The sequence below is a fragment of the Oncorhynchus tshawytscha genome, linkage group LG03 (genome assembly GCF_018296145.1).
Source record: "Oncorhynchus tshawytscha isolate Ot180627B linkage group LG03, Otsh_v2.0, whole genome shotgun sequence".
NCBI classification, from domain to species: domain Eukaryota; kingdom Metazoa; phylum Chordata; class Actinopteri; order Salmoniformes; family Salmonidae; genus Oncorhynchus; species Oncorhynchus tshawytscha.
In genome coordinates, this window is record NC_056431.1 from 38,696,383 (window position 1) to 38,722,032 (window position 25,650).

The 25,650-nt window shown below is 43.1% G+C and overlaps 1 protein-coding gene across 4 annotated transcripts in view; it reads left to right on the forward strand.

The window, feature by feature from the left end:
• LOC112235135 (histone deacetylase 4-like) overlaps positions 1 to 25,650 on the forward strand; it is a 162,822-nt gene that overhangs the window by 23,371 nt on the left and 113,801 nt on the right. Inside the window, exon 1 of one of the 4 annotated variants that reach the window (XM_042315400.1) lies at positions 3,258 to 3,374. The exons of 2 other annotated variants lie outside the window; for them this stretch is intronic. Coding sequence is in view for 1 of the 2 variants with exons in the window: in XM_042315395.1 (XP_042171329.1) it covers positions 3,884 to 3,887 (4 nt within the window). In the remaining variant the exon portion in view is untranslated. Of the gene's footprint in view, positions 1 to 3,257; positions 3,375 to 3,432; positions 3,888 to 25,650 lie in introns of those variants that run through there. One more of the 4 variants, XM_042315395.1, reaches the window with a different exon arrangement.

A 25,650-nucleotide genomic window follows, 5' to 3' on the forward strand; every position in this document is an offset into this window, starting at 1 on the left:
TGTCAGCTCGGGGATTTGAACTTGCAACCTTTAGGTTACTAGTCCAATGCTCTAAGCACTAGGCTACCCTGCCGCCCCCTGTTGACACTGTATGTCAGAGCAAAAGCCAGGAGGTTGAAGGAATTGTCCGTAGAGCTCAGAGACATGATTGCGTTGAGCCACAGATCTGGGGAAGAGTACCAAAAATGTCTGCAGCATTGAAGGTCCCCAAGAACACAGTGGCTTCCACTTTTCTTAAATGAAAAAAGTTTAAAACCACCAAGTCTCTTCCTAGAGCTGGCCACCCGCCAAATTGAGCAATCAGGGGAGAAAGGCCTTGGTTAGGGAGGTGACCAAGAACCCAATGGTCCCTCTGACAGAGTTCTAGAGTTCCTCTGTGGAGATGGGAGAACTTTCCAGAAGGACAATCATCTCTACAGCATTTCACCAATCAGGCCTTTATTGTAGAGTGGCCAGACGGAAGCTGCTCCTCAGTAAAAGGCACATGACAGCCCACTTAGAGTTTAGAAAAGACACAAGTGTCATGTCTGGAGGAAAACCTGGCACCATCTCTACGGTGAAGCTTGGTGGGAGCATCGTGCTGTGGGGATGTTTTTCAGTGGCAGGGACTGTGAGACTAGTCAGGATCGGTGAACACAGCAAAGTACAGATCCTTGGTGAAAACCTGGAGAGACCTGAAAATAGCTGTGCAGCAACGCTCCCCATCCAAAATGACAAAGCTTGAGAGGATTTGCAGGGAAGAATGGGAGAAACTCCACAAATACAGGTGTGCCAAGCTTCTAGTGTCATACCCAAGAAGACTCAATGCTGTAATCACTGCCAAAGGTGCTTCAACGAAATATCGAGTAGTGTCTGAATACTCGGGTCTGAAGGGTCTGAATACTTATGTAAATGGGATATATATATATATATTTTTGTTGTAAATGAACAAACATTTTTAAAAACCTGTTTTTGCTTTGTCATTATGGGGTATTGTGTGTAAATTGATGAGGGGGGGATTTAATCCATTTTAGAATAAGGCTGTAACGTAACAAAATGTGGAAAAAGTCAAAGGGTCTGAATACTTTCTGAAGTCCCTCTAATTACTCAAACAATTTCATTTAAAGTTTGCTCAATCTATTATTGACGTTGTATTAACGTCTATGTATTATTAACGTTGCAGCGTTAACCAAAGAGGTGGCCATATCTCACTACCGGCAGCGGCAAGCTCAACGTGGCGTGTAGCGCCATAATTCAATTATTGTATATCTGTCTTGGGCTACTGTTGAAAGGGCTAGTGTGACTTGGTTAATGTAGAGAGGGGGAAGAGGCAGAGAGCGAGAGAAAGGCGTTATGAATAATATAAATCAATCAGAAATGATGCTGTATTACACATATTCTGAGGCAGGCCTGATTCCCTAGGGGGGGAATAAAAATCCCCATCCCTCTGTAGTGGAGGGAGAGAGGGAGGTGGTTGAAAGTCTCTCTTTGTTGGAGTTGTCATTTTCCTCTGGGAATGCAGCGCGGCCTCTTGTTGTGGAGCGGACGCCTGACACATTACTTATTCATCAGCCTTGTCTGCCTGCCACACACACACACACACACACACACACACACACACACACACACACACACACACACACACACACACACACACACACACACACACACACACACACACACACACACACTCTGCATCATTAAGCCGGATGCATTATTTACCACAAATACATACACATATGGATGCAGGTACACACACACACACACACACACACACACAATATACACACATGGCACACTGTTCTGGTAAGTGTTTAGATGGCTCCCACATGCCAGCAGACGGAGAACAAACCCTAAACACCCCAGTGAAGGAGAGGAAAACAAACCTCACTGTCGCTCTAGACTTCCTCCACAATAATGTCATGGAATTTGGACGGGCGCAGGCTCGTGAATGCGCCTAATCATCTCCATACCTTCCATGTCTAGGGAAATTGACACTATTTCCGTCTAGCTGAGGTGGCTTAACTCCAGAGGGGGAAGTAAAAACAAGAGTTTGTGTGCGCGTGGAGGTGTGTTTAGGGCGGGGGTTTAAGGAAAAGCAGACAAACTTCCAGGAACTTTGCATCCTGACCTGTCTCCTGATGGGACGATGTTGAATCTGGTGGAAGTAAGGTAGAAAACACAGATGTGTGTTTGTGTGTGTGAGGAGGGTCCCCCCTGTGTTTTGGTCCAGTGTCAGTGGGAGCAATTAGGTGTTATCAGTGGCATGGCGGTGAAGCTGTGGTAAGAGTTTGACGTCAGGGACGCTAGAGGTCAGAGATCAGGTACCCTAATCACAGCCGTGTGTGTGTGTAGAGGCAGGGTAAAACAGGGCATCAAGACGGTGATGGGTGGGTGGTCAGAGTATTCAGCCAACTAGAATGTTGCAGAAAGCAATTTAAGGAATAGAGCTGGCATGATTCCCCAGTCTACGTGACAGACACTCGTGTCGGTCCTTCACAGCACTTTTCTACCTGAAAGTTAGGACCTCGGGAACTTCTACCCGGTTAGACAGGGGAAGAATGTTGTCCAACTATAGGTTTGTGTTTCCTGGAACCGTATCCATAAAGCATCTCAGAGCAGGAGTGCTGATCTAGGATCAGTTTTGCCTTTGAAATCATAACAAATGAGATTACACGGACATGGACGACTGAGGAGAGGAGACTGGTAAGCGTAGCAACATCCAACCAGAGGTAGCAATGGCGTTAGCAACAACTGTATTTTGACTGTGAAGAGACGTGCATGAACGGAAAGCAAAACAAGAGGCAGCCCAGTTAAGGGTTTGGCAAGTCTCTCTCTTCTCTCCGATCTCTCCACTAGCTAGTCCAGCGAATTAACTCATGACTGCAACAGAGGGATGGAGAGAGTTGCGGAGATAGGGAGGGAGGGAGACATGTAGGAAGACAAATGGAATATATAGAGACAGAAGGGGAGAGGCAAGGGGTAGCTGGAGAAGGGATTTATAGATAGACGGAGAGAGGGAAATGAGGCAATCTAATTGCGGCGTCTCGCAGAGCCACTCGCCACAGTGACTTGCTAATCTGTAAATCTCATGTAGAGCACTTTCCCTGTAGACCAGAGTCCACTGCAGACTGTCTGGACAGTGGCCACATAGCAGTCTGGAATCACACCCAACCCATGTGGACTTAATAAGAGAGGGATGGGGAAAGAGGGAGGGAGGGACAGAGAGAGCGAGAAGAGGATGAGAGAGCAAAAAAGGAAGGATATAGAGATGGATGACTATGAAAGTGATGATGGAGAAATGGGCCACATATGAAAAGGAGAGCATTGGGACGGAGGGATCCGAGGAGCGAGAGAGACGGAAATGAGGGAGGACAAGAAGACTGACTAATGAGGTAGGAAAAGAGCTAGACTTAAACAGAAGGACGGGGCAAGGGCATGGAGAGGGATGAAACGAGGGTGAAAGAGAAAGATTTTGAGTAGTACGGAAGGAGAAAGTATAAGTAAGAGGTGAAAAGAAGAGAGCAAAAGGAAGGAGGGAAGGAGGGAGGGCGAGAGATCCCCCCCTCCCCCTCGTAGGTCCGTCCTTTCTGTGAAAATCAACCTATTCCAGGAATGAGAGAGGGAGAGGGGCGCACAAACACTAAGCATGTCTGAGACTGCCCTCTGATGTCACCAGCAAGAGAGAGAGAGAGAGAGAGAGAGAGAGAGGGGAGGGGACACAGCCAGAGAGCAAACCGAACACAGTGAGTGTGAGAAAACAGAGAGGTGGAGACTGAGAGCACTGTTCCGGTATCTGCTGTGGACTGAGGCTGTGTTTTACTGAGTGTGTTGTGTCAGCAGTGGAGAGTTGAGCTGCTCTAGCAGATCTCGTTAGCAACGCGCCATCCGGAAAGCACAACCGATGGGTGAGAGGAGCTCTGCGCTGTACAGTGTGTGCCCACGCCTGTGTGTCTCTGTGTTTGTGTGCCTGTGTTTTCAAAAGTATGCCGTTTGGGGTTGTGTGTTTGATTGTGTTGTTATAGCGGAGTATAGTGTTGTTGTGTGTCCATTGCATTTTGTGTGTGTGTGTGTGTCGGTGGACAGGCTGAGTAGACTCATGGTAGGGATGTCTTTTATCCCGTGCTCCACTCTGCAGCCTTGAGCGCCTCACACTCACTGGAGCAGATACCTACTACTGCCCGCTATGTGTCTCTCTGTCAGGGGGTGTGTGTTAGTGTGTCTGCGTGAAATAGAGAGTTTGTGTGTGTCTCTGTGTGTGTCTCACCGTATGTAGTTCATTGCTCCTTGGTATCTATTTGTGTTTGCGTAGCTTCTTAATATATTTGGCAATATGTGTGTCACATCATATTGGAATTGTGACCGCATGGACTGGGAAGTGTGTGGTGGATTTAGTCTTGGTGTGTCTCGTGTTTTAAGGAATGCTCCTGTGTGTGTGTGTGTGTGTGTGTGTGTGTGTGTGTGTGTGTGTGTGTGTGTGTGTGTGTGTGTGTGTGTGTGTGTGTCTGCCCCGATGTTCCACTTCACTGTGTCTGCCCTGCACCACATGGAGAGGAAGAAAGCGAGAGAGCGGAGCTTGGGAGAGAATGAAAGGGAGAGGGAGAGAGAGAGGAGCCGAACCAGTGTGTGAAACAACCATATGGAAAGAAACAAAATAGAGAGAAAAAAGACAGAGGGAAGGGAGGAATAGATGTAGGCAAAGAAGGGGTGAAAGATGATATTGATATTGAACACTGCTCATCCCTTGGCATTGGGATGGAAAAGTGTCGTCCGATGTTTTCAAAGCCTTATCTATTTTTGTCCTTTCACCTGTGTTGTTTCTTTGCTAGCCCTGTGTGTTTTAGTATGTCCAGTCGACCCATTGCAAACTGTGAAGACTAAACAGTCTGTTAGCTGACTGGCAGATGGGCTGGGGTTGAGAGTGTGGTTAGGTTGGGTTTCAGTGTGTGGTTGAGTGACGTTTGGTGGAGTGCAGCGCTATCTGTCAAATAAGTGGCATAAGTACAGTGCTATGTGATATGGTACAATGACAGAGAGCCTTAGGACTGAGCCGGGCGTGTTTGACTGTGGATTTATCCACTGTGTGTGTGTAATCTCTGTAAGAGAGAGACAGATTGCTGTGTTTACATACCGTACATAAGAGGGATAGAGGTAGAGTTGGGCAGCAGAGGGAGGATAAGAAAAGTCAGAGGGGCTTAGAGAAGGGAGATGGCTTGAGAGAGGAGGACTGAGAGGTGGGAGAGAGAGGGAGAGACCGAGAGAGTGAGAAGACAAGGACAAATATAACATGTATGCATGCAAAGGACGACTCTCAGCCCCCTACCCCTTTTCCAACCACACGCTCGTTTTTCCAACCACGTGCCACACCCCTGATTGGCTCGTCCACCCCCTCTAAAGCACCTGTGTGAGTCATTGGCTCTGTGATACCATGTCAGGGGATTCCACACATGGTTGATCCCTAATCTCTACTGTGGCTGGATACCAGACCAATAGCTGCTATAGTTTACCCTGATCTATAAATAAATCAGACTCTTCCATGATCTTTCTCATGATCCGAGAGGCCACTTGGAATAGGCACAGCTTGCCCTCTGTACTAGACCCTGCTGATCTAAGGTCAGTTTTTTGTCACTGTTTCTTAACATAGTCTCCTAGCCTAGTCTGATGTGATTCTTTCCTGTGTAGTACACCCTAAAGGACTTGCACGCACACATACAGTGCCTTCGGAAAGTATTCAGACAAACATACTTTTTCCACATTTTGTTACGTTACAGCCTTATTCTAAAATGGATGAAAGCATTTTCCCCCCTCATCAATCTCCCCCAAATCAATCACCATAATAACAAAGCAAAAACAGGTTTTTAGAAATGGTGAAAAAATATATATATAAAACGATTCACGGAAATATCCCGTTTACATAAGTATTCAGATCCTTTACTCAGTACTTTGTTGAAGCACCTTTGGCAGCAATTACAGCCTCAAGTTTTCTTGGGTATGACGCTACAAGCTTGGCACACCAGTATTTGGGATGTTTCTCCTATTCTTCTCTGCAGATTCTCTAAAGCTCTTTCAGGTTGCATGGGGAGTGTCGCTGCACAGCTATTTTCAGTTCTCTCCAGAGATGTTCGATCGGGTTCAAGTCCGGCCTCTGGCTGGGCCACTCAAAGATATTCAGAGACTTGTCCCGAAGCCACTCCTGCATTGTCTTGGCTGTGTGCTTAGGGTCGTTGTCCTGTTGGAAGGTGTACGTTCGCCCCAGTCTGAGGTCCTGAGCACTCTGGAGCAGGTTTTGATCAAGGATCTCTCTACTTTGCTCCTTTCATCTTTTGCTCGATCCTGACTAGTCTCCCAGTCCCTGCCGCTGAAAAACATCCCCACAGCATGATACTACATCCACCATGCTTCACCGGAGGGATGGTGCCAGGTTTCCTCCAGTTGTGACGCTTGGCATTCAAGCCAAAGAGTTCAATCTTGGTTTCATCAGACCAGAGAATCTTGTTTCTCAGGGTCAATCTTTAGGTGCCTTTTGTCAAACTCCAAGTGGGCTGTCATGTGCCTTTTACTGAGGAGTGGCTTCTGTCTGGCCACTCTACCATAAAAGCCTGATTGGTTGAGTGCTGCAGAGATGGTTGTCCTTCTGGAAGGTTCTCCCATCTCCACAGAGGAACTCTGGAGCTCTGTCAGAGGGAACATCGGGTTCTCAGTGACGAAGGCCCTTCTCCCCCGATTGCTCAGTTTGGCCGGGCGGCCAGCTCTAGGAAGAGTCTTGCTGGTTCCAAACATCTTCCATTTAAGGATAATGGAGGCCACTGTGTTCTTGGGGACCTTCAATGCTGCAGACATTTTTTGTACCCTTCCCCAGATCTGTGCCTCGACACAATCCTGTCTCTGAGCTCTACTGACAATTCCTTCGACCTCATGGCTTGGTTTTTGCTCTGACATGCACTGTCAACTGTGGGACCATATGTAGACAGGTTTGTGCCTTTTCCAAATCATGTCCAATCAATTGAATTGACCACAGGTGGACTCCAAATCAAGTTGTAGGAACATCTCAAGGATGATCAATGGAAACAGGATGCACCTGAGCTCAATTTCGAGTCTCATAGCAAACATTCTGAATGTAAATAATGTATTTATAAAACCTGTTTCGTTTTCTGATTATAGTGTATTGTGTGTAGATTGATGAGGAAAACATTTAATTTAATCAACATTAGAATAAGGCTGTAATGTAACAAAATGTGGAACAAGTCAAGGGGTCTGACTACTTTCCCAAAGGCACTGCACACACACCTAGGCTGATGTTTTCTATTATCTTTCTGCTTTATTATTTTCCCCAAACCCTACCATCCCTTCCCTAATTGGAATAAACTAATGGACAACAATACCAATTCTTCTACTTTCAGGTTGTACATACTATGTACACTATATATTCAAAAGTATCTGGTCACCCTTTCAAATGAGTGAATTTGGCTATTTTAGCACATCCGTTGCTAGCAGGGATATAAAATGGAGCACACGGCCATGCAATCTCCATACACAAACATTGGCAGTATGCACCGTCATGTCAATTTGTCAAATTTCTCCCCTGCTAGAGCTGCCCCAATCAGCTGTAAGTGCTGTTGTTGTGAAGTGGAAACGTCTCAGAGCAACAACGGCTCAGTCGCGAAGTGGTAGCCCACACAAGCTCACAGAACTGCCCCGTAAAAATCGTCTGTCCTTTGTTGCAACTACCGAGTTCCATACTGCCTCTGGAAGCAACTTCAGCACAATAACTGTTCGTTGGTAGCTTAAGCCTAAGATCACCATGCTCAATGCCAAGCATCGGCTGGAGGGGTGGTAAACTCACCGCCATTGGAATCTGGAGCAGTGGTAACAACGTTCTCTGGAGTAATGAATCGCGCTTCACCATCTGGCAGCCAAACGGACCAATCTGGGTTTGGCGGATGCATAGTGCGAACTGTCATGTTTGGTGGAGGATGAAAAGTGGTCTGGGGCTGTTTTTCATGGTTCGGGCTAAGCCCCTTAGTTCCAGTGAAGGGGAATATTAACACTACAGCATACAATGACATTCTAGATGATTCTGTGCTTCCAACTTTGTGGAAACAGTTTGGGGAATGCCCTGTCCTGTTTCAGCATGACAATGCTCCTGTGCACAAAGTGAGGTCCATACAGAATTTTTTTTTTGAGATCGGTGTGGAAGAACTTGACTTGCCTGCACAGAGCCCTGACCTCAACCTCATCGATCATCTTTGGGATGAATTGGAACGCCAACTGTGAGCCAAGCCTAATCGCCCAACATCAAAGCCTGACCTCACTAATGCTCTTGTGGATGAAAAGAAGAAGGTCTCTGCAGCAAACATCTAGTGAAAAGCCTTCCAGAAGAGTGTAGGCTGTTATAGCAGCAAAAGGGGGACCAACTCCATATTAAGGAATGAGATGTTCAACGAACATTTGGTCATGTAATGTACATTTTACATTTGTTTTTTAAGATGTTTTCAGCCTTCAGCTACCCTCCACTCTTCCCATCTATCTCTGAAGACTATCCAGTTTTGATTTCTAGTTGCCATATATTTTTAGAAATGCATTGGCCTTATTTTGGACAGATTTTTAGCAAGAGTGAAACCTCTCGCTTTGCCTCTTCCTCTATGGTTTACACACACACCAATAAAGTTGAGAGATCACGTCTTCCTCTCTGACAAGCGGTTTCAACTTGCTATTTGCATTTGAGGTTTGGTCCAACAAAATCAGAATCAGTCGTATGGACACCAAAACACATTGAGGCATTCTTCTACTGTAATAGAGGAGGAGTGAACCTTTCCAACAATCCCCTTTTTATGTCTCAACTTATCAAAATTGCACATAGAGCAGACGACACTATCAATGAACGTTGATTCTGGAAAATGAATGCTCAGTTTGTCACACGCGGCATTGGGGTACCACATACCGCTAGCAGCATTTTAGACAAAGACTGTTATACTAGCTGTCTAGTCTGTGTTCTGTAAATGTGCAATAAGCATAAAACAATTATATAAAGGAATTGCCAACTCGTTGTCATTCTGAAAAATAAGGTGGGCGGGTCATTCCTACTTTGCGGTGCCTTTTCTGCCCCCTTGAAATATAACTGCTTATTTAGTGCAGAATGTGAATTCCGAAAGGCGTTATACAGTTGAGGTCTGAAGTTTACATACACTTAGGTTGGAGTCATTAAAACTCGTTTTTCAACCACTCCACAAATTTCTTGTTAACAAACTATAGTTTGGTTAGGACATCTACTTTGTCCATGACACATGTAGTTTTTCCAACAATTGTTTGCAGACAGATTATTTCACTTATAATTCACTGTTTCACAATTCCAGTGGGTCAGAAGTTTACATACACTAAGTTGACTGTGCCTTTAAACAGCTTGGAAAAGTCCAGAAAATGATGTCATGGCTTTAGAAGCTGCTGATAGGCTAATTGACATAATTTGAGTCAATAGGAGGTGTACCTGTGGATGTATTTCAAGGCCTACTTTCAAACTCAGTGCCTCTTTGCTTGACATCATGGGTTAATCAAAAGAAATCAGCCTCGATCTCAGAAAGACATTTTGTAGACCACAAGTCTGGTTCATCCTTGGGAGCAATTTCCAAATTCCTGAAGGTAACACATTCATCTGTACAAACAATAGTACGCAAGAATAAACACATGGGACCACGCAGCTGTCATATCGCTCAGGATGGAGACGCGTTCTGTCTCCTAGACATTGAACGTACTTTGATGCGAAAATTGCGACTCAATCCCAGAACAACAGCAAAGGACCTTGTGAAGATGCTGGAGGAAACAGATACAAAGGTATCTATATCCACAGTTAAAACGAGTCCTATGTCAACATAACCTGAAAGGCCACTCAGAAAGGAAGAAGCCAATGCTCCAAAACCGCCATTAAAAAGCCAGACTACGGTTTGCAACTGCACATGGGGACAAAGATCGTACTTTTTGGAGAAATGTCCTCTGGTCTGATGAAACAAAAATAGAACTATTTAGCAATAATGACCATCGTTATGTTTGGAGGAAAAAGGGGGAGGCTTGCAAGCCGAAGAACACCATCCCAACCGTGAAGCATGGGGGTGGCAGCATCATGTTGTGGGGGTGCTTTGCTGCGGGAGGGACTGGTTCACTTCACAAAATAGATGGCATGAGGTAGGAAAATTATGTGGGTATATTGAAGCAACATATCAAGACATGAGTCAGGAAGTTAAAGCTTGATTACAAATGGGTCTTCATAATGAACATTGACCCCAAGCATGCTTCCAAAGTTGTGGCAAAATGGCTTAAAGACAACAAAGTCAATGTATTGGAGTGGCCATCACAAAGCCCTGACCTAAATTCTATAGAACATTTGTGGGCATAACTGAGAAAGCGTGTGCAAGCAAGGAGGCCTACACACCTGACTCAGTTACAACAGCTCTGTCAGGAGGAATGGGCCAAAATTCACCCAAGACCGTGTTGCTTTTAAACTCAGTTTTTCACAATTTCCTGTTTTTCTATGTTTTATGTTGTTAGTCTGTATGTCCCACTCATAAATGTCCACCCTGTTAGGCTAAATTATAGAGAAAATTAGCCACATTTCAAAATGTTAAAATATGTTTGAGAGAGAAGTTAAAATCCTGTTCAAGTGTTCGCCATTATGCTAGCTCATTCTTGCTTGCTCACAGAGCTATGGCTATGGCACAGAGCTAAGTTGGACTTCAAATTTCCACCCTGTTAGGGTTATGCACCTAACAGGTTGTAAAACACACAAAAAAAGGTATGTGCCTGAGCTTGACCAATATCTTTTTCTGAAAGTCAAACATGTCCTTGTTCTTACAGAATAAAAACATTTTAAAGCGCACTGCGCTTTGGGGTTCAACTGTTCAAGGGTTCAACTGTTCAATTTAACTGTTCAACCTTGTGTTTTGAAGTTTGCTGTCATTAAATGTAGACTGTTATATTATCAATTCAATTCTCTGTGTAATTAAACAAATCACGGAATAGGAAGTCGGGGCACCACTGGAAAATGTTATTTATTGAGTTACAATTTCCTGAATATAACTCCTCAGATATTTTATTATCTTATTGATTACTATTACTATTACAGTCTACTATTAATGTATTATTACCTCATCAGTCTCATTCCTGAATGTAACAAATCCTTGTATATCTGCCACGAACCATAGCATCATAAATCATGAATCAGCGATATTCAAATTGGCTTAATTATTTATTTACTAACTAACTAACCAATGACAGAATTATATAAACACACACACAATGGTTATACCCTGGTTACTGACATGATACACTGAAAAGTCCCTGGTGGGCTAAGCAGATATGACGGCTTGATAGACAAAGGGAAGGGGTGGGGCCAGATCAAGAGCGGGAAACTGAGTGGACCCCCGTACATACAGTCGATAGCTACCCCCATGGAAATGATAATACTTTGAACATGAACAACTGCTCACTCGAAAATAAATTACAATTTACATATGAACGAGTGTATGCTTTTGGTTGTCCCTCCCTGCGATCGCCAGTCCGTCTGCTGGATAGATTGTCGACAGAAAGTCTGTGGTTTGTCCACCAGTGATCTACGTCTTTCGTAGTTGTAGCTTGTTATAATGGATACATCAGGTTGCATTTACCAGACTAAAATACTTAAACAGCTGCAACCTGAATTTTTTTTCTTTAGTTTATAGATTTCTTAGCCATTTCAACGTGGGAATGATCTCCACATTCTCTGGTCTTGTCCATGGGACGACTTGCCAACCATTTCAACATGTACCGACCACTTCCACGTTTTCTGGTCTTGTCCTTTGGTAAAGTTGCCAACCATTTCAACATGTACCAACCGCTTCCGTGTTTTCTGGTCTAATGTAAATTTAGTTTGGAAGTGGGTTTTATGCTTTAGTAGAAAAGGGGACGTTCCATGACGCCGTGTAATGTCTATGCTCACGGGGGCGTGGCCACTGACTGATCATAAGTTACTATGAAGAACAATTATCATTTAGTTATCATTTAGAAGACTAAGATCACATTGTTATCTTTCCAAAAGTATTCTTATGCTTAATCATTTATTTTAAATAACATTCAGATGCAAACCCCATAATTGAGAAGTGTATGCAAACAAATAAACAGCAATGTGTGTCTCCTGTCCTTCACAAGTTCACCAAATGAAAACAAACTTGACATGACTGTTCCTTAAGTGTTCACGGACCACTCCAACTGCTTGGAATACAGAAATACTGTTCATGTATTCAATCTTTTGATGTCCAAGTGTCTCTCTGTGTTCCACAGTCAAATTCCAATCTCAAATACTAGAGCCCAGAAGCAGAGTATTTTATGACTGCCATAAAGCAGCCCCCTCCACCTCTGCGGGAGAGAGGGTGCTGTGGAGCGGACCCACTGTAACCTGATCCTTCAGATCTTCACAGGAGAGTTATGACACTTGTTAGCTAGCAAATAGATCCACGTTGGCTAACCTTGAAATATAAAGATTAGCTGGCCAATCACTAGCATGTGGGCTTGAGAGATTGTTGATAAGACCCGTGTTCATTGTAGTCATTATTAGTAAATGTGCATTATGCATGGTTCTAGTTAAATTTGTAACAAAAAAGGGCATGTTCATAGACAGACATGGAAGGCAGATTAGTGATTATTGCAAAAAAAGCAGGTTAACCTCTCTGAACCACCCATCCCGGATCCGGTATCATTTTCATCAGCAACGCTGAATAGCATAGCGCCACAGTCAAATAATATTAATAGAAAATATTCATATTCATGAAATCACAAGTGCAATATTGCAAAACACAGCTTAGCCTTTTGTTAATCCACCTGTCATCTCAGATTTTGAAATGATGCTTTACAGCGAAAGCAACACAAGCGTTTGTGTAAGTTTATCGATCGCTCGACAAAACAATAAGTACACTTAGCATCAGGTAACTTGGTCACGAAAATCAGAAAAGCAATCAAATTAATAGTTTACCTTTGATGATCTTCGGATGTTTTCACTCACGAGACTCCCAGTTAGACAACAAATGTTCCTTTTGTTCCATAAAGATATTTTTTATATCCAAATACCTCCGTAAGTTTGGTGCGTTATGACCAGGAATCCACCGGAAAGAGCGGTCACAACAACGCAGACAAAAATTCAAAATTATATCCATAATGTCCACAGAAAAATGTCAAACGTTTTTTATAATCAATCCCCAGGGTGTTTTTCAAATATCTATCTTATAATATATCAACCGGGACAGTTGGCTTTTCAATAGGAACGGGAGTAACAATGGCCACCTTTCTCTTTTGCGCACAACTCACTCTGAGAGCCCCCACCTATCCATTTACGCAATGTGGTCGTTCACGCTCAGTCTTCAAAATAAAAGCGTGAAACTATGTCTAAAGGCTGTTGATACCTTAGGGAAGCCATAGAAAAAGGAATCTGGTTGATATCCCTTTAAATGGGCAATAGGGATGCATAACAACAGAGAGGTTTCAAAAACAAGGGCACTTCCTGATTGGATTTTCCTCAGGTTTTAGCCTGCAATATCAGTTCTGTTTAACTCACAGACAAAATTTTGACAGTTTTGGAAACTGAGTGTTTTCTATCATAATATGTCAATCATATGCATATTCTAGCATCTGGTCCTGAGAAATAGGCCGTTTACATTGGGAACGTTATTTTTCCAAACATAAAAATAGTGTCCCCTAGCTTCAAGAGGTTAAACTCTTTTGATAAAATAATACAATTATTAGTGGGTCTTGTGGTTGTGGAAGGCAAATATTTAGCCTACGTATAACTCCACAAACCCCGAATTCATTAGATTATTGCTGACTGTGTGTAATGCAGTATATTTGACCTTTAATTGTACAACAATGCTTATTAGAGAAAACATGTTAAAAAAAAGAGATATACAGTACCAGTCAAAAGTTTGGACACACCTACTCATTCAAGGGTTTTTCTTATTTGTTTTATTTGTTCTATGTTATACATTGTAGAATAATAGTGAAGTAACCTAAAAAAAGTGTTAAACAAATACAATAATATTTTAGATTTTAGATAGACACCCTTTGCCTTGATGACAGGTTTGCACACTCTTGGCATTCTATCAACCAGCTTCATGAGGTAGTCACCTGGAATGTATTTCAATTAACAGATGTGCCTGGTTAAAAGTTAATTTGTGGAACACAACTGATTGGCTCAAACGCATTAAGATGGAAAGTAATTCCACAAATGAACTTTTAACAAGGCACACCTGTTAATGGAAATGCATTACAGGTGACTACCTCATGAAGCTGGTTGAGAGAATGCCAAGAGTGTGCAAAGCTGTCATCCAGGCAAAGGGTGGCTACTTTGAAGAATATGTGTGTTGTGAAATGCCCATAAGTTTGAAAAAAATGAGATATGATTTTTAGGCCATTTCGCCCAGCCCTAGTCTAAACGCTGCTTTTATAGATTGCTCTTTGTCCTGCCTATCTCGGAAGGAGGCTGGTATGTGTGCGATTTGGGTATGTATTTTTTGTGTGTGAGACTGAAGGAGCAGCTCGGAGTGTCTGTGTGAGTGTTTAATGCAGCGACGGTGTGTGTGTGTGTGTGTACATTTGGAGGTTAGTGTGAGTGTGCACATATATTGGTGTGTGTATGTCTGTGTATGCGGATGCATGCCTGTGTGTTTGGTTGCGTGTATGCCTTTCCCTAATACAATCCTCCATACAATTCTCCACTTCCGTGTTAGGGTTTATCACAATAGTCTACAGTGGCCTTCTCCTCTCACTCATCTGCAACAAGTTGAAAACACAGTCAGGGGAAAGCAGTATGGAGGGAATGCACTCATACTCCGCTTCCATCTTTCCAGTTCTTTTATGCCAATTCTACGAAAGCAAAAAAGGTTACTAGAAAACGACACCACTCCGCACTATCAATACGCGGCCCCGTTAGCTAGCTAGCTTGCTTCGCTAACCAAATCTCAAAGACTCTAGCTAGCCTGTATAAATCAAATCAAATTGTATTTATCACATGCGCCGAATACAACAGACCTTACAGTGAAATTCTTAGTTACAATCCCTTAACCAACAATGCAGTCAAGAAAAATACCTAAAACAAAAATAAATAATAGTAACAAATAATTAAAGAGCAGCAGTAAAAAAACTGTGCGGGGGCACCGGTTAGTCGAGGGTAATTAAGGCAATATGTACATGTAGGTAGAGTTATGGCGCTCTTTGGTATGCAGTTTTCGGGTTAGCCCCTGAGTGCCCAGGTTGTTTAGCAGTGATTACACTGGCTCTCTCTGCGGCTCTCGCTGGTCCTTACAGCGGGAGGATGAGTGGCTGTAATTGGGTATTCATTCCCCTGGTCCTATGGCATTAGCACCGCCAGCCATTGATTGCCGTGGCGCTCCTCTACTGCACTTGTATTAATGGGGTGAGTTTGTTCTGGAGCCAGCCGGCCAACCACTGCCAGTCGTAACACGGACACTCGTCTCCCAACAGAACGGCTGTATCGGTCTGCTTTACTTTGCTTTATGGGTTGGAATAGAGAGGGAGTTGTGTGTGCGTGCGTGTGTGTGTGTGTGTGTGTGTGAGGACGTCTGTGTGTGAGTGCATGTAGATCCTGGCCTGGAAACTGCAGGCCACAGGTTGGAAGACGTGATGGAGCACGTGGCCCCTGGGAACGAGTGGAGTGTTTCGTCGGGGGGCGACACCCTTCTTTGACGGGTAGCGTAGAGCAGGCGTTCCGGAGGTGAAAGGACACCTCTCTCTCCAACAGATCTGTGGCTGCAGACTTCGGAGTTCTTAGAGGCCATGAGCTACCCCTATGAGCACAAGACTTTGATAAGATGAGCCCTAACCCTGTGAGCAGTTGAAAATATGAATTGGGTTTAAAAGACATTGAAATTATGTATTTTTGGTTGAAAAGACATTGACAAGATGTTGAAAATTCTTGTGCTCATATGGACCACAGTTGAGTATCGAGGGAGATACTATTAGTGTAGTTCTAATGTGATATACTGTAAATACGTATTTTATGCACAGACTACCTGACAAGAGGGACAGTGTGTGGAAGGAAATTAGATATAACCTAGCTGACCTGGGCCTGTTGAGATACTTTTAAAATACACCTTCCTTCCTTCCTTGAAGGAATCACAGATCTTACAAGGTTAGATTGGGGAAAGGAAACATTTCATTACAAATCTAAAGGTTTTGAACGAGGCCCTGGTGCCCAACATATAAGGTGGAAAATGAGGCCAAGAGTCAACTGATGCCCGGCACTTGGGGTTTAACAAGGGTGGCAGATAGTCTAGCGGTTAGAGAGGCTAGCCAGCGACCGGAGGGTTGCTAATTCGAATCCCATGTCCGATGGGAAATATCTGTCGGGAAGTGAGCTGGCAACTGGAGGGTTTCTTCAGGAGGCTGAAGAAATTTGGTTTGTCACCAAAAACACTCACAAATGTTTACATGTGCACAATCGAGAGCATCCTGTCAGGTTGTATCGCCGCCTGGTACAGCAACAGCTCCGCCCACAACCGCAAGGCTCTCCAGAGGGTAGTGTGGTCTGCAAAACACATCACCGGGGGAAAACTACCTGGCCTCCAGGTCACCAACACCACCCGATGTCACAGGAAGGCCAAAAAGATCATCAAGGACTTACAACCACCCGAGCCACTGCCTGTTCACCCCGCTATCATCCAGAAGGCGAGGTCAGTACAGGTGCATCGAAGCTGGGACCGAGAGACTGAAAAACAGCTTATATCTCAAGGCCATCAGACCGTTAAACAGCCGTCACTAACATTGAGTGGCTGCTGCCAACATACTGACTCAAATCTCTAGCCACTTTAATCATTAAAAATGGGAGGTAATAAATGTATCACTAGTCACTTTAAACAATGCCACTTTATATAATGTTTACATACCCTACATTACTCATCACATATAAATATACTGCACTCTATACCATCTACTGCGTCTTGCCTATGCCGTTCGGCCATCGCTCATCCATATATTTACAGTGCCTTGCGAAAGTATTCGGCCCCCTTGAACTTTGCAACCTTTTGCCACATTTCAGGCTTCAAACATAAAGATATAAAACTGTATTTTTTTGTGAAGAATCAACAACAAGTGGGACACAATCATGAAGTGGAACGACATTTATTGGATATTTCAAACTTTTTTAACAAATCAAAAACTGAAAAATTGGGCATGCAAAATTATTCAGCCCCTTTACTTTCAGTGCAGCAAACTCTCTCCAGAAGTTCAGTGAAGATCTCTGAATGATCCAATGTTGACCTAAATGACTAATGATGATAAATACAATCCACCTGTGTGTAATCAAGTCTCCGTATAAATGCACCTGCACTGTGATAGTCTCAGAGGTCCGTTAAAAGCGCAGAGAGCATCATGAAGAACAAGGAATACACCAGGCAGGTCCGAGATACTGTTGTGAAGAAGTTTAAAGCTGGATTTGGATACAAAAAGATTTCCCAAACTTTAAACATCCCAAGGAGCACTGTGCAAGCGATAATATTGAAATGGAAGGAGTATCAGACCACTGCAAATCTACCAAGACCTGGCCGCCCCTCTAAACTTTCAGCTCATACAAGGAGAAGACTGATCAGAGATGCAGCCAAGAGGCCCATGATCACTCTGGATGAACTGCAGAGATCTACAGCTGAGGTGGGAGATTCTGTCCATAGGACAACAATCAGTCGTATATTGCACAAATCTGGCCTTTATGGAAGAGTGGCAAGAAGAAAGCCATTTCTTAAAGATATCCACAAAAAGTGTCGTTTAAAGTTTGCCACAAGCCACCTGGGAGACACACCAAACATGTGGAAGAAGGTGCTCTGGTCAGATGAAACCAAAATTGAACTTTTTGGCAACAATGCAAAATGTTATGTTTGGCGTAAAAGCAACACAGCTCATCACCCTGAACACACCATCCCCACTGTCAAACATGGTGGTGGCAGCATCATGGTTTGGGCCTGCTTTTCTTCAGCAGGGACAGGGAAGATGGTTAAAATTGATGGGAAGATGGATGGAGCCAAATACAGGACCATTCTGGAAGAGAACCTGATGGAGTCTGCAAAAGACCTGAGACTGGGACGGAGATTTGTCTTCCAACAAGACAATGATCCAAAACATAAAGCAAAATCTACAATGGAATGGTTCAAAAATAAACATATGCAGGTGTTAGAATGGCCAAGTCAAAGAATCCAATCGAGAATCTGTGGAAAGAACTGAAAACTGCTGTTCACAAATGCTCTCCATCCAACCTCACTGAGCTCGAGCTGTTTTGCAAGGAGGAATGGGAAAAAATTTCAGTCTCTCGATGTGCAAAACTGATAGAGACATACCCCAAGCGACTTACAGCTGTAATCGCAGCAAAAGGTGGCGCTACAAAGTATTAACTTAAGGTGGCTGAATAATTTTGCACGCCCAATTTTTCAGTTTTTGGTTTGTTAAAAAAGTTTGAAATATCCAATAAATGTTGTTCCACTTCATGATTGTGTCCCACTTGTTGTTGATTCTTCACAAAAAAATACAATTTTACATCTTTATGTTTGAAGCCTGAAATGTGGCAAAAGGTCGCAAAGTTCAAGGGGGCCGAATACTTTCGCAAGGCACTGTACATGTACATAATCTTATTAATTCCTTTACACTTTTGTGTATAAGGTAGTTGTGAAATTTTTAGATTTTACTGTACGGTCGGAACTAGAAGCACAAGCATTTTGCTACACTCGCATTAACATCTGCTAACCATGTGTATGTGACCAATAGCATTTGATTTGATTTGATCAACTCTTCGATGCCATCCCCTGCCGTTGTGCCCTTGAGACTCCCACAACAACAGCTCCCCGAGTGTCCAGTGTGGCAGCCCACTCCAAAGTCTGTATGTGTGTCTTTCGTTTGGGTTAAAAGTGGAAGTAAAATTTTGGTTGCAATTGACCAATAAAGTGATCTTTATCTTCATGGAAAGTATAGTCGTAGTCATCCTGCAGAAACCAAACAAGTCAATGTTGTTTCCCCAGACGTGGGATTTGGCTTTTCGGGTGTCTGTGTGATTGTGTGTGACTGCATCCCAGGTGTGATGCCTGAAGGGAACTGCAGGTGTCAGAACAATCTGACAGCTTTTATTGACTCTTCTGCAATGTGACACTTAAGAAACAGGCACTGATGTGCAGAGCCACTGGAGACTGGGGTTCAATCCCCCGTGTCCAACATTCCTACTGAGACCGGGGTTCCTACTGTTCTCCCACTTGCCAACTTTCTAAATAAAGTGTAAATAAACTAGGGTACCAGTGAGGATATCCTGCGGTGGAACATTTTTGTACAGCTGTTGATAAGTTATTGACAATAATTAGCCACATTTTGTTTTCACGTCATTAAATTAAGATATAACAGAGGAATAAGGCTACATTCAATAAAATGTGTCAATAATCCTTTCTTACGGTTGGTGTATTTACGGATTTGCCCAAAATCGTGTGACATAAAACACCTAGTTTTCTTTCCGGGCAGTGTTGTTTGTTGTTGTATCTTATGTTGAGCCTTAATCAGTTAAATTGGACATTGAATCCTGGTTCTTGCTGTCGGAAAGTTTATTGTGATGAGATCTCGGAAAGGCACTGTGTAACATCCAGTTAATGTCTCCTTATGTTACAGCGTGGAAACAGTTTTCATGGCCACACAAATCAAAACTAATGTATGTGACTGCAAAATCGAATGCTTCTAACCGGAAGAGTCACCTTAACTTGATACTTACAACCAAAATAAATACTGTCATGTTATGTAATTCTTCAATAGTTATGCATAATACTTGTTGGATGCGCATTTGCTGTCCAGCTGTTTAATTACGTTGTGATGGTCTGGTGACAAACAGCTGTGATACAGCACACAATGCAACAACAGCCAAAGTGCTAGAAAACCAGTGTTCAAGAGGAATGTCCAGAATATTTTCTTGTCTCTTTCATTACTCCAGTGAAGACAGTTGTGCCGTGGTCCATTTTGGATCTAATATCCAGTGATGTGTGGTGAGGTCAGTGGCTGGTCTGGAACTGGCTATTATATCAAAGCCAGATTTGCTCACAAATGAACCTTGATGAAGCCCAAGTTCGCCATACTACAGATAGGCCAATAAACTGAAATTGACAAACGATTTTCACCAAATGTAAATACCAATGTAGCCAAGATACACAAGCGATAGCCTCCGACGGCGGCATATTTCATAAATCATATCATCCTCCAAAATGACACACTGCTCCACTCAGCTCAGCCATAGACTGATGTAGACATCCACAGTTACAGCCAATTGGTGGCAATAATATGGCCACCTTTGAATACTTCTGAATAAGTTCTGAATACTTTGCAACACAAACCCTATAACCTTTCACATTGGATTTACAATTCTTCCAATGAACAGGCGCAAACGCCACACACACAATAATATTATTATGTGACACTATTACGCATATTTTGTATATAATAAACGCTTCTAACGACATTTCCATATTAATAATCAACACGACTTAAAAATGCAGTTGAAAAAATCAAAAAGTGTCTAATTAAAACAGATTCTAGCTTGATAAATAAAATGCATCACAGGAATGTTGTCTATTCTCATGTTCGTTCAACACTAGTCTAACCCTGGCTGGATGTCCTTTGGGTGGTGGACCATTCTTGATACACATGGGAAACTGTTGAGCATGAAAAACCCAGTAGCATTGCCGTTCTTGACACAAACCGTTGTGCCTAGCACCTACTACCATACCCTGTTCAAAGGCACTTCAATCTTGTGTCTTGTCCATTCACCCTCTGAATGGCACACATACCCAATCCGTGTCTCAATTGTCTCAAGGCTTAAAAATCCTTTAACCTGTCTCGTTCCCTTCATCGACACCGATAGAAGTGGATTTAACAAGTTACATCAATAAGGGATCATAGCTTACACCTGGATTCACCAAGCAGGTGTTCTTAATATACTCTGTGTATATGTTGCCAAATAAGACTAAATAAACCTTTGCTCACCAGAATAATGTCATACATTGATAGAATGATCTAGTTGACATCGGTAACGTTTTCCCTGTCATTTCTGCTTCTTTCGTGGAGCAAAGACTTTTATGGACCGGGTATCAAATGCAATTACCCCCCACCAAAAAAACAGGAAAGGTTTTCTGTGCAAAATTTGACCGGTTGTAAGGAAATAGAAAGCTGTTAAAATGACCCAACATGTTTCTGACAAGATTCCAGTTTGGCTTGGATGCACATTTTATGTGGTTGATATACTATCAGCTTTTTATGATGCTAATAAAGACCACACCTCTACAGCATTCCCTTAAGATGCTGAAAGAAAGAAATCCTATACTGAAGAAAAATATAAACACAGCATGCAACAATATCATTGATTTTACTAAGTTACAGTTCATATATATGAAATCAGTCAATTGAAATAAATTCATTATGCCCTAATCTTTGGATTTCACATGACTGGGAATAAAGATATGCATCTGCTGGTCACAGAAAAAAAATGGGCCTCGCAATGGGCCTCAGGATCTCCTCGCGGTATTTGTGTGCATTTAAATTGCCATCGATAAACCTCAATTGTGTTCATTGTCCGTAGCTTATGCCTGCCCTGCCCTGCCCTGCCCATACCATAACCCCAACGCCATCAGCAAACCGCTCACCAACAAACGCCATACACGTGGTCTAGGGTTGTGACGCTTGTTGGACGTACTGCCAAATTCTCTAAAACAACATATGGTAGAGAAACTTATATAAAAGTCTCTGGCAACAGCTCTGGTGGACATTCCTGCAGTCAGCATGCCAATTGCACGCTACCTCAAAGCTTGAGTATTGTGTTGTGTGACAATTGCACATTTTAGAGTGGCCTTTTATTGTCCCCAGCACAAGGTGCATCTGTGTAATTATAATGCTGTTTAATCAGCTTCTTGATATGCCGCACCTGTCAGGTGGATGGATTATCTTGGCAAAGGAGAAAGGCTCACTAACAGAGATGTAAACAAATTTGTGCACAAAAGTTGAGAGAAATATGTTTTTTGTGCGTATGGAAAATTTCTGTGATCTTTTATTTCAGGTCATGAAACATGGGACCAACACTTTACATGTTGCATTTTTGTTCAGTGTATTTCTCCGCTCCTGTTCTCAAGTCGAAATGTAGCCTACATTTGGTGGATCATTTTACTGCAAGAAATGATTAATTCTGCAGGAGTTAATATTAAGGCAAATGTGAGAGGTTATAGATTTCAGATTGTCTAGATTTCATTTTCCATTTAACCCATCTGAACAGTAGGCTACAGTTCCCTTAACGTACCATAGGCCTATTTGAAGTCCCCGTCTTGTGACTGTCAAATTTGTATATCGCCTCACAATCATCACACGTAATATAGTCGGCACTGCTATCATCCTCTTTTACCACTTCACCAATTCTTTCCCAAACGTTACTTTTCTGGCCCTCCCTTCTTTTTTTATTTTCAACTCTCAGTTTCCTAACTTTTCTCTTATTGAATTCAACTCTTTTTGCCTCCGTGCTCGATATGAACTTTTTCTGCACGTTCCCAAAAGCATTTGCCAATTTGCCTGTAGGTAATTTGACGTGCAAACAGTTAGGCCATGGGCTTACGCAGTAATACTAGATAGCCTAAAATAATGAAGGAAAAAACTCAAGATTTTTAGCCTATAGATATAAATTACACAAGGATGATACATTTAGACCAATGTTTTTTAAGGTATTTGATTTCTCTTCATTCAACCCACCCGCCTTTCATCCAAACAATATTTAATGATCCGAAACACTCCCGCCCCACGGATATAAGCGACGCCAATGGGCAACCAGCCTCTGAATGCTACCAGACAGACTTGACCAGACGGAAGGTCAGAGAGTCAAGATGGGTTTGTCGGTCAGTGGGACAGGTCTCTATACAGTAGGGCTCCAAAAAGGCTGACACACACCATCCTCACTGCGACTGTAGTCTGTTTTAGCCCCACTCTTCTCTCCATGCCGCCCTAAGGGAGGTATAGTGTTGCAACCCCGTGTTGAAATCCGCACCGTGCCAAAGAGGCCATTGGCCGTCTCAGCAATACTCCACAACTGTGCCTCCCTGTGATTGGTCTTTTGGTAGGCCAAGGCACCTCTGATAGTCCAGACTCACCCTGTGCAACAAAACAAGAGCAGCATCTCGTTAGCTGGCATCGGTCTTGGGACCGAGCCAGGTGGCACTCCTCATATTGGAAATCGATTAGAGAAAGAGCCTGATATTCTATACCTTGGTGTTTTTTCTTTCACTATGGACCCAAAAATAGAGCTGAAAGTATCCACATGAAGTCCCAGGAGTTTGTGCCTGTTTGTGTGGATGAAGCTTGAGTGATTCTGCTCATTTATATCCATTATGTGCATGTCTTGATGTAATACTGCTGATTTAATAACGTCTCTCTTCTAAGCTCAATGTTTTTCCACAGTATATCAGAATTTAAAGCGCCAGGAAAACTAAAACTGCAGACATGCAACCACTGGTAAGCTCTGTGTGAAAACAAGTCAGTGGGAGAATCTCAATTGTATTTCCTTGATTCCTCACGTCTTCTATCCTCACCGCTTTTTTTTACCTTTAATTTATCACATGTACCGTACCAGTCAAAAGCTTGGACACACCTACTCATTCAATGGTTTTTCTTTATTTTTACTATTTTCTACATTGTAGAATAATAGTGAAAACATCAAAACTATGAAATAACACATATGGAATCATGTAGTAACCAAAAAAGTGTTAAACAAATCAAAATATATTTGTTGTGGACAAGGTAGGGGCGGTGGTATACAGAAGAAGTATTTGGTAAAATATAAAGTCCATATTATGGCAAAAACAGCTCAAGCAAGCAAAGAGAAACAACAGTCCATTATTACTTTAAGTCATGATGCTCAGTCAATCTGGAACATTTCAATACTTTGAAAGTTTATTCAAGTGCAGTCGCAAAAACCATCAAGCGCTATGATGAAACTGGCTCTCATGTGGACTGCCACAGGAAAGGAAGACCCAGAGTTACCTCTGCTACAGAGGATAAATTCATTAGAGTTACCAGCTTCAGAAATTGCAGCCCAAATAATAAATGTAAGTAACAACATGAACTGTTCAGAGGAGGTCGAATTGCTGCAAGAAACCACTACTAAAGGTCACCAATAATAAGAAGAGAAGAAGAAGAGACCACAATCACCCGACCTCAACCCAATTGAGATGGTTTGGGATAAGTTGGCCCGCAGAGTGAAGGAAAAGCAGGCAACAAGTGCTCATCAAAATAAATCAAAATGGCTTAAGGACAACAAAGTCAAGGTATTGGAGTGGCCATCACAAAGCCCTGACCTCAGGCCTATAGACCATGTGTGGACAGAACTGAAAAAGCATGTGCGAGCAAGGAGGCCTACAAACCTGACTCAGTTACACCAGCTCTGTCAGGAGGAATGGGCCAAAATTCAACTAACTTATTGAGGGAAGCTTGTGGATTGCTACCCGAAACGTTTGACCCAAGTTAAACAATTTAAAGGCAATGCTACCAAATACTATTTGAGTGTATGTAAACTTCTGACCAACTGGGAATGTGATGAAAGAAATCAAATCTGAAATAAGTAATTCTCTCTACTATTATTCTGACATTTCACATTCTTAAAATAAAGCGGTGATCCTAACTGACCTAAGACAGGGAATTCCTCCTAGGAATAAATGTCAGGAATTGTGAAAAACTGAGTTTAAATATATTTGGCTAAGGTGTATGTAAACTTCCAACTTCAACTGTGTGACATGTGAACGGTTTATGTGAACGGTTCTTCAGCTGGACCACAACAACCTGTTGGGAGTACACCTGGGAATGGAGAAGACCCGGAAATGGATCACCGCCCGGTTCCACCGGCCTGGGATGAGGAGGGCCGTGGAAGACTATTGTCGCAGCTGTCAAGAGTGTCAAATCGCTGCCCTAAAAGCACACTTCCAAAACCCGCTGGTCCCCCTAACGATCACTTGGGTGCCCTTTGAACGTATTGCCTTGGACATAGTGAGACCCCTGGTAAAAACGGCACGAGGACACCGGTACATCTTGTTAATAGTAGATTGTGCCACCTTGTATCCTGAGGCCATTCCCCTATGGGCGGTGGTCTCCAAGGTAATCGCCCGGGAGCTGTTCCGAACGAGATCCTGACAGACCAAGGTACTGAGTTCATGTCCCACCTAAAGCAAGATTTGTGTGCTCTCTGCAGATCCGGACCTCCGTCTTTCACCAGCAGATGGATGGGCTCGTCGAGTGGTTCAATAAAACAAATGCTGTGGAAGGTCATCAAGCAGGACGGGAAGAACTGGGACCAACTACTACCCCACCTAATGTTCTCATTACGGGAAGTGCCCCAGTCATTCACCGGCTTTTCCCCTTTCAAACTCCTCTACGGGAGGAGGCCACGTGGCCTACTGGACCTCACCAAGGAGGTGTGGGAACCCCGGGAGATGAGATGATGAAGGTGCGGATGACAGCCATTTGGCCAAATCGGAAGGCCAAGGCCCGAAGGACGGCCATGAAGCAGGAAGTGGAGGCTATGTTGAGGATGGGGGTTATTGAAGAATCCCACAGCGCAAGTTGCAGCCCAATCGTGTTGGTCCACAAACCGGACGGTAGTCTGTT